The sequence below is a fragment of the Arvicanthis niloticus genome, chromosome 8 (assembly GCF_011762505.2).
Source record: "Arvicanthis niloticus isolate mArvNil1 chromosome 8, mArvNil1.pat.X, whole genome shotgun sequence".
NCBI lineage: Eukaryota > Metazoa > Chordata > Mammalia > Rodentia > Muridae > Arvicanthis > Arvicanthis niloticus.
The window spans coordinates 86,338,890-86,348,562 of NC_047665.1; the positions used below are offsets into that span (position 1 = coordinate 86,338,890).

At 51.2% G+C, this 9,673-nt stretch overlaps 1 protein-coding gene across 1 annotated transcript; it reads left to right on the forward strand.

Annotated features, from left to right (window-relative positions):
* The first annotated feature begins 264 nt into the window (after positions 1-264).
* Positions 265-5,404, forward strand: Spc24 (SPC24 component of NDC80 kinetochore complex). The gene is made up of 5 exons (XM_076939777.1): positions 265-504; positions 3,409-3,553; positions 4,027-4,131; positions 4,229-4,305; positions 5,203-5,404. Exons 1-5 carry the CDS (start codon positions 345-347, stop codon positions 5,280-5,282), a joined length of 567 nt encoding a protein of 188 aa, XP_076795892.1. The 5' UTR covers positions 265-344; the 3' UTR covers positions 5,283-5,404.
* The last annotated feature ends 4,269 nt before the right edge of the window (positions 5,405-9,673 follow it).

A 9,673-nucleotide genomic window follows, 5' to 3' on the forward strand; every position in this document is an offset into this window, starting at 1 on the left:
GGCAACTTTGCAGTCTACGCATGCGCAACAGAATCCCAAGGAAATGGCCTCTCCCCGGGCTCATAACCGGAGAATTGACGCACGCGTACTAGGCCAAACGCGGACGGGCCGCTCGTGACACGCCCCTCCCTACGATGATTGGTCCTCACACCTGAGTGACGGAAGAAATTTCTCACAGGTTCGCTACAAAATGGCCGCTCCTTCCGAAGCGCTCTGGCCCCTCGCTGATTGAGTCCTGCAGAAGACGGACGTAGGCGCGATCCAATGAAACTTCAGGCGCACTGGGAAGGGGGCGGGGACCATCGGGAGACAAATTTGCGCGGGTTCCCTCACCGCAGTCAGTCATGGCGGCGTTCCGGGACATGGAGGAGGTGAGCCACGGGCTACTGAGCCTGCTGAGGGCTAACCGCGCCGAGGCGCAGCAGCGGCGGCTGCTCGGGCGTCACGAGCAGATGGTGGAGCGGCTGCTGGAGATGCAGGACGACGCCGACAGGCAGCTTCGGGGTGAGGGCCGGGCCCCTGCGCTCCAGCCCCTGGAGACTTCTCGGTGGGAGCTGGCACCCCTGGGCCTCACTTTCCCCATCTGACAATAGCCATCGCCCAGAGGCGCCCGGATAAGTGTCGGAGCTCACAATGCGCGACTCTACGTGATCTTACTCCGTAGCTCGGGCTTGGATCCAGCCCCACCCCTGCTCTTGAGGGTTTTCCGAGGGGGAGCCGTCACCCCGGAGACTCGGTTTCTCCACTCGTGAAACCGTTGTCATCTAGGGACTTAGAAGTAAATATAGGACTTGGCAGGGCCTGGCCATTTATAAGCTTTCCAAGACTCAAGTCTTTTTTTTTTTTTCCCCCAAAGAATTCTTTATTTGTGTATGTGAGTACACTGTCCCTGTCTTCAGACACACCAGAAGAGGACATTGGATCCCATTACAGGTGGTTGTGAACCATCATGTGGGTGCTGGGAATTGAACTGGGGACCTCTGGAAGAGCAGTCAGTGTTCTTAATTAATGAGCCATTTCTCCAGCCCTCGGTCTTAAATGTATCTCTGGCTAGTATAGAACTCTATAGCCGAGGGTGGCGAAAATTCCAAGAATCTTTTCCTGTCGGCTCTTCAGTGCCATGGTTACAGGTGTGAGCATTCTAAAGTGTGTGCCTTCCCATTAGACTGTGGTGAACAGAGCCTGCTGTGAGCTGGGCCCTGGGTGACTGCAGGGAAAAGGCCCCTTAGAGGCTGGCATCCTACTGAGAAGAGACGGATAAACACTTGTACTGCAGTGATGAGCTGAGGAGATAAGTCTTCTGTCATTCGGAGTGATGATGTGGGTGGGGACTGGGGAGGGCTTTCTGCAAAGATGTTGGGGGAAACCTGGAGGAGTTGAGGGAGCAGGGACATGGTGTTTTAAAACATGATGTGCTGCCAGGCATATTCCTCTTTAATCCCAGCACTTGGAAGGCAAAGACAGGCGGATCTCTGAGTGTGAGGCTAGCCTGGTGTACAGAGTGAATTCCTGGATAGCCAGGACAGACAAAAGAACTGTGTTTCAAATAGACAGACAGACAGACAGATGTCATGTGAAGGGCTAGAAGGTGACGGCTCAGCAGTAAAGAGTACATACAGTTCTAGTCTCTGTAGCAAACTCCAGGCCATGTAGGACTGCACACAAGTCTCACCTGCAAGCGAGTGATGGGAACCCGTGGTTTATCCAGGATACTTGGTGATTGTCACTCATACATACCTTATGAAGAACAGCCAAGCGAGAGAGCTGGAAAATGGTGGTCAGAGAAGGGCTGGGAGGTCCTGTCCGCACTGGAGGTCCTTCCTCAATCCTGCTCCAAAGAAACTGCCAGGAACAGGGCATAAGTGAAGCGTTTCGCCAGTGCCGGAGAAAACAGCCGAGAGGGCCAAGTGCCTGAGTGCTTTGAGCACCAGCATGAGGGCTGGAGACTCAGCAGTTAAGAGAACCTGAGTTCAGTTCCCAGCACCCACGTCAGGCAGTTCATAACCTCCAGAACTTCATTTTCAGAGATCTGACACTGTGGTCTCTATGGGCATCAGGCACACGTATGCATGCAGTAAAGAATACAAATTAAACCTTTAAAACCCAGGCAGGAGGGACAGTGGCTGCGGTTCATTTGGTGGAGCACTTGATTGGCGTGCATGAGGCCCTGGGTTCCATGCCCAGAGTTGCATTAAACAGGCATGGCAGTTTGGGCCTGTCAAACCAGAGACGAGCAGGAGGGTCAGGAATAAAAGACTGAAAGGAATTCAAAGCAGCCCGATAGTCACAAGGCCTGTGTCAGAAGACGAAACGTAAAACAAAGTGCTAGGACTGTAGCTCAGACCGCGTGGCTGTATGAGGCCTTGGAGCAAGCAGTAATAATGAAGAAAAACCTGAGGGCCGTTGATGGCTCAGTGGGTAGAGACACGTGCTGCCCACCTGACGATCTTACGTTGTTTCTTGCGAGCCACATGGTGATAGAGCCGACTCCTGCAGCTTGTCCTCTGACCTCCACATGCAAACATGCTATTTCTTATTTGAATGAGTCATTAGTGGCTTGAACATGTAATCTTAAAATTTGAGAGACCGGAGCCAGAGGCTGCTGAGAATTCAAGGCTAACCTCAGTTACATAGGATTTCTAGTCAGTATCAGCTACAGAGAAACCCTCACCCAGGTTCTACCCCACACGATTTGTTTGAGCAGGATTCCTTTGTAGGTAGTACAGGGCTTGCCTGGCATTTGTGAGTGGGGCTCTAAATTCAAACCCAGTACCATAAAATAATTAAAATTAATTCAATGGCGATATGTTGTGACCTGCTTATGTAGAGCAACTTGGAGGATAAGACAGAAGGGTTCTTAGAACCCAGGAGATTGCTAACCTGGACATCATAGTGAGACCCTCAACCTATCATTCAACATCCTCTCCCCCCAAAACCATAAAGATTATAACAGAAGCTGGTGAGAGAGCTGCACACTGACCCTTCCAGCGCTTGGAGATAAGACGCCAACCTGAGCTATGTAAGACTACTTCTCAAATAAAAGATACCAAGTGCTGCTTCACTGGGTAAAATGCCTGCCTAGCACACAGAAAGTCTTGACTTCCACCCCAGCACCACACAGGATGGGCATAGTGGACAACTTAGGGACGCCACTCCTGTCCCTCTACCAAATGGGTCCCAGAAATGGAACTCAGTCCATCAAGCTCGTTAGCATCTCATCCGGCTGTTACTGATTTTTGTGGTTTTGGCATAGGGTCTGAGTTTAACCTAAGCTGGTGTAGAACTCTGCATTCTCCTGAGTGATTACAGATAATCACTGCCATTCTCAGTATTGCCTGTGTTCTGGCAGAGCAGGGGCAAGGCCCAGATGCTGACAGAACGAGGACACCTGCTTCTGTCTCATTGCAGAGACTCTGGCTGTGGAGGAGGAAGTGGCTCAGAGCCTTCTTGACTTGAAAGAATATACGCGCCTGGGAGGCACCGAGCTCCAGCAGCTGGAAGTCGAGCTCCAGAAGGCCAGCAAGGAGGATACCTGTCTGCAGGCCAGGCTGTGATATCCTTAACTGTGCTCAGCATCCTCTGTCAGAGTGTACTTGGATTGGATTAGGCTGCACCTCAGTGCTAGAGCCCTGCCTAGACTCCCCCAGTGAGAGGTGGAGTGTGGGTCAGTGCTAGAGCCCCTGCCTAGAGTCCCCCAGTGAGAGGTGGAGTGTGGGTCAGTGCTAGAGCCCTGCCTAGACTCCCCCAGTGAGAGGTGGAGTGTGGGTCAGTGCTAGAGCCCTGCCTAGAATCCCCCAGTGAGAGGTGGAGTGTGGGTCAGTGCTAGAGCCCTGCCTAGAATCCCCCAGTGAGGGGCTGGGATGTGTGCAGGTAGAGCCTGCCTAAGCATGTATCAGGTCTTGGCTTTTGTCCCTAACACTGAGGGACAAAAATAGAAAGACAGTGCTTGAGCACTTGGTGCTCTGGCCTGGTGTGGAGTGAGATGATTGTCCTTATTCTCTGAGCCTTGGCCTTAACTGACTGCACTCAGCTCACCACAGAGCTGCAGGAGCTCAGGGAGATGGAGAAAGATCTGGAGCAACAGGAGAGAGAGGTGGATGAGGATAACACCGTCACCATCCCCTCTGCAGTGTAGGTTCTGCAGCCTGGGCCTGGAGCCCTGCCCTGTGGCATGGTTGCCATTGATGCTGTGGTAACTCTTCTCTCCTTTTCCCCTCATTCTGTCTAGGTATATGGCTCAGCTCTATCACCAAATTAGTAAAATAGAATGGGATTATGAATGCGAGCCGGGAACGATCAAGGGCAGTATCCTTTGAGAGATTGGTGTTGGGGTGGGAGGAAGTGCCTGGGGAAGATGGGTACATCTTCACACTGGAAACAGCCAGGCATGGTGGCACTGTGAAGGCACAGGCAGGTGGATCTCACTGGAGTTTGAGGCTAGCCTGGTCAACTAGCTAGAGTAAATTTCAGGACAGCCAGGGCTACACAGAGAAATCAAAAAAAAAAAAAAAAAAAAAAAAAAAAAAAGGAATAAGAAAGAAAGAGAAAAACAGTAAAGACGCTCCTGGTGATCTGTGCCCAAGCGTAGAAGGTTGGCCCTGGAGGAGATGGCAATACGTTATGTTCATGGGTGTCATTCTCCACATCCAAATGCAGACAGTGTCTCTACCGATGGTGGGTAAAGGGAACACAGTTTATCTGCGCTAGAATCATGTTCAGCTTTTAGGGGACATTTAGACAGAAGATACAAATGTAGTAGGTAGAACATTTGCTCAGCATATGGGTGACCTGGAACCTACAGACTCTTCAGGCCAGCCACAAATCCTTGGTGAACCTCTTATTTCTGTCTCTTAAGTGCTGGGACTGTAGGTGTACACCATCACATCCAGTAAATAGCATTTTCAATTAAAAAGAAATGAGGGAGCTAGCCAGATGGATCAGTGAGTAGGGGCGCGTGCCACTGAGCCTAGTGACTGGAGTTCAATCCCTGGGACCTACTGGTGGAAGAACAGCTCCACGTTGTCATCTGAGTCCATAGGGACACTGGCATGTTTGCACTCACACACCCACAGAAATAAATAAACAAAAAGAAATTAGCCTGGTGGCTTTCCAGACCTTGAGAAGCTGAGACAGGAGGGGTCACCACAGTTCAAGGTTAGTGACTGGACCTGGGAGGACCGGATATACTTTCCTTTCATCTTGCCCTCAGTTCACCACGGCCCCACTGTGTCCCAGCCTATCCACTTGGACAGTGCGCAGCTCTCACAGAAGTTCATCAGTGACTACCTCTGGAGCCTGGTGGACACCACATGGTAGCCAGAGCCTTGACCTACCTTGCATAGAATTGGGGTTTGGGGAGCCAAGAAGGGACTTGCTCTAAAATTAAATGTCTGTGTGTAAATGAGTTTATTGATTTATCTACTCGCTTTGAGACAGTGTCTTAAGGCGCCCAGGCTGGCCTGGAACTTTTTTTTTTTTTTTTTAATTAAAAAAATATCACGATTTTTACTGTATGAATGTTTTGCCTGCATGTATGTCTGTTAGCTATGTGTTCCAGTAGAGGTCAGAAGAGGGCATCAGATCCACTGAAACTGGAGTTATGGGTGGTTGTGAGCTGCCATGTGGATGCTGGGAATCAAACCTGGGTCCTCACCAACAGCAGCCAGTGCTCTTAATTGTTGAGCTGTCTCTCCATCCCCTTAATTACAGTTTTAAAGTGTGTGTGTGTGTAACAGCTTGCTGGAGTTGGTTCTGATGTGTGGGTATGTACATGAGTGTGCTTGGTGCCTGAGGGGGCCGGAGGTGTCTGGTGTTCTGGAACTGAAGCTACAGATGGTCATAAGCTGCCGTGTGGGCACTGGAAACCGAACTCTGTCACAGCAGCCAGTGCTCTAACAGCTGTAACTGTCTCTCCAGCCCCTGAGGCAGGGTTTAAACTCCAAGGATATGCTTTCTCCACCCCCCCACCCCCCCAATTTACCCGCGTTTAGGGTTTGACCTCAGGTCCTCCTGCTTCAGTTGTAAGCAGTTGCTAGCAGCCATCTCAGCCCTCCCTCCCTCCCCCTTTATCTGAGGTCCTGATGCCCAAGCTCATCACCTGAAGACCCTCAAGTTGTGCTCAACTCCTGAGCCACATCCAGAGTCAGGTCACTCCACCTCACCTAGTGACAGCTGTATGATGTCTTAGCTTTTGGGGACACCATCCCTGACCTCACTGGATTCCCAGTAGTGTCCTGACAACAGGAAGTGTCTGAGCCCTGGGGGAAGGTCACACACAGCTAATATGCTGGGTTAACATTAGTCCACACTGCTGAGGCACTGATGTAGACTTGTCTTTTCATACCAGTGTGAGACAGTGCAGGCTAGAGAGCGTACCCAGCCTAGGCTTTCTTTCCTCTGCTTGAACATGCTGACCTGCAGACCTGGTGCCTAGTGAAGAAAGTAGCTGTGCGGTTCAAGGCTGCCAAATGGCCAGCAGGCTAGGAGAAAACGTGCTTGCCACCAAGTCTGATGGCCTGAGGCCTCTTAGGACTCTTGGGCCTATATTTGCCCTCACCTAAACAGCACCTGCTGCTCTTCAAGGGGATCTGTGTTCAATTCCCACGACCCATAGAGTTAAATGTCTAACTCTATAGTTCAGGGGATTAGATGCCTTCTGACTTCATTGGGCACTGGGCATACACATTGTGCACAGACATATATGCAAGCAAAACACTCAAAATACATAAATCTTTTAAAAGAAAGAAAGCAGAGCAGTAGGAACCATGAGGGCCTTCGATCTGGCCCCTGTGGAAAGGAACTACCTTGCTTTGTACAGGAAGGGTGAGTGCCCGGCTGCTCAAACTCCTGACCCTCTGGTAGCAGGAGGGTCTGCATATATCTTCACTGGAGGAACATCAGGGGCTGACTCCAGGGTCCAGTGAGTGAGGATTGTGGCCCAACGCCTTGGAGAACCCCCAGCTCTCTGCATGCCTAGGTCCTGAGTCACTGCCCAGCACTGGCTGGCTGCCCAGGACATCCTGGGGCCAGACCACAACCTCCTGCCCAAGTTCCTAACCACAGCCTGGCTTGCTGTTTCTAAGAGAACCAGCCACCCCAGAGGCCAGTAACTCTCATTTTTAAGAGCAGCCAGAAGGAGGAGTAATCCTGAGTATAATTTACAGATGAGGTAAACTGAGGGACCATTCTATCTGGCCATTTCTCCCTTTTTTTGTTTGTTTGTTTTTGTTTTTCTTTCAAGACAGGGTTTCTCGTGTTGTCCTGGAACTCACTCTGTAGACCAGGCTGGCCTTGAACTCAGAAATCCACCTGCCTCTGTGCTGAGATTAAAGGCATGTGCCACCACTATCCGGCTGGCCATTTCTCTTAAGTCCCAAGACATGAAGTCCAGGGGTTGACCCATTCACCTGTGCTCTAATGCCACCGATGGGCAGTGGCTCCTACAACCAGAGGTGCACATAGTATCTTCCTCTGAGGTGTCACCTGGACAAGGTGGTTTGTCAGGACGGTGGTGAGAGCACCTGTCGGGTGGCCAGCCCCTTTCTCCAGTCTTTTCTCTCTCTCTCTCTCTCTCTCTCTCTCTCTCTCTCTCTCTCTCTCTCTCTCTCTCTCTCTCTCTCTCTCTCTCTCTCTCTCTCTCTCCTCTCTGGGGTTAGCTGTGGTTAGAGCTGTTTCCAAGGCTGCATAGGCCTAGGAAGTGAGCAGGAGGAGCCAGGGCAGTCAAATTTGAAGGCTCTTGTCTCCTCAGGACTCAAGAGCTGGGCTGGTGTGGGGGACAGAGGATCTGTTGTCAGTTATGAACACGACCACACTTAGAGACTGAAGCCTAATGGTGACTCACTTCCACCTGTGACTTCTGTCGGGGTTACTCTCACCTAGGTCTCAGGACCTCCTAATAGAGCCCTTTTTACTGTGTCTGGAGAGACACAGCATGGAGGGAGGTAAGTGCCAGCCACAGAGTGCATGCATACATGTGGAGGGTCCGTTTTTGTCACCTTTACAAGGATTCCAGGATCAAACTCTGATCACCAGGTTTGTCTGACAGGCACCCTTACCGCCTCTCGGAGCCACAGTCCAGCCCAGTCCCCCCATGGCTGAACCCCCCTGGTGGTTCTGTAGCAGCCATACTTGTAAGTGAGTGGAGCTATCAAAGTATGCTTGGCTGCACATTATCTGGAAAATGAAACTAAACCTAGGCTGGAGATTTGTCTCAGATTTCACACCTGGTAGGTGTCTGAGCTCCCGGGTGGGGGTGGGGTACCTTTAATCGGCTGCTAGAAAGGAGGTCATCACAGCTGGTGATAAGGAAGTGAAGGGGAAAAAAGGCTGTGGGAGGGAGGTGTCTAGAGGGCCTCAGGAGGGGGTGTCCTTAGAGCACAGGGGACAAGGGTGGGAGGGTAGAGATGGTGACACAGAATAATGCATCTAAGCTGGGAGAAGGTTAAGGACTGCCACCAAAAAAAACTCACAAGGCACCTTGATCAATCTGGGCCTGCAGTCCACAGTGTAGCTGTAAGATTTTCCAGATCACCAGTGGCTTGTCTGAGTAAGAGACTGATCTAATTAAGCACACTCCCTAAGACAGCCAGGCTAAAGGGAGGGTCAAGGCAAGGAGGGAGCTTCTCCAGGGGAAGAAGCAGCTTGAGTAGGGTTGTCAGACAAGACATGGGAAGTCTAGAGAAACTTTCCCCAGGCAGGCTGCAGGCTGACTGGGGGTGATTTTCCTGAGAACTTAATCTCAGAAAACCACAGTGGGGAGGTGGGGGCAGCTCAGGGAATGCTTGCTGCAGAGAGAGTAGAGCACCCCTCCCACTCCCACTGCCTCCCTCCTGCAGTCTCGGGCTCCAAGCTGGCTCACCACAGACAGCTGTGGTCTGAGATACTATGAGTGGGAAGGGACCACAGCCTGGAGGCTGGTGGTCAGCGGGGAACAGCAGTTCGTGTGTCAGAAATCAACTGCTGCCTGGCATTCTTGTCTTGGACAGAACTGAGTCCACAGAGAGGAGACAGGCAAGACCATCATCACTTACCCACCCTGGGTCAGATACTACACACACTGGGGTACACATCCAGGTCTTTCACTGAGTGCCATTCTGAGCCCAGAGAACTGCAGGCAAAGAAGACAGGAAAGCAGATAAAGGGAACTCTGAGCCAAGTGCCTTTCTTGTTAGGTAGGCACTCTGTACAGAGTTAAACCTCAGCCCTTCAGTGCATGTTGGTAAGTAAGGTGTTTGTTTCTGAGACAGTCATGGACCCCAGGTTGGTCTGAAACTCACTATGTAGTGGAGGATGTCCTTGAACTCCTGTTCTTCCTGCCTTCACCTCCCCACTGGTAGGGTGTCAGGTATGAGTCAGCACACTTGGCTTTGGGAAAAAAAAAAAAAAAGCTGAAGCCAAGGATCAGAAACTCTTTCACCAATGGGTGGTGGTACTGGACTTTGATCCCACACTCTGGAGGCAGAGGTAGGCAGATCTCCAGTTCAAGGCCAGCCTGGTCTACAGAGCAAGTTCTACCAGAGCCACACAGAAAAACCCTGTCTTGGGAAGAAAATCAGCCCATCACCTTCCATGCACGATGCCCTGTGGGAGCCCCACACCTGCTCTCCAGTCCGTTAAGTCCCAGGCCGTGTAAGCTCCATCATGCTGTTTGCCACACATGCCAGCAACATGACTC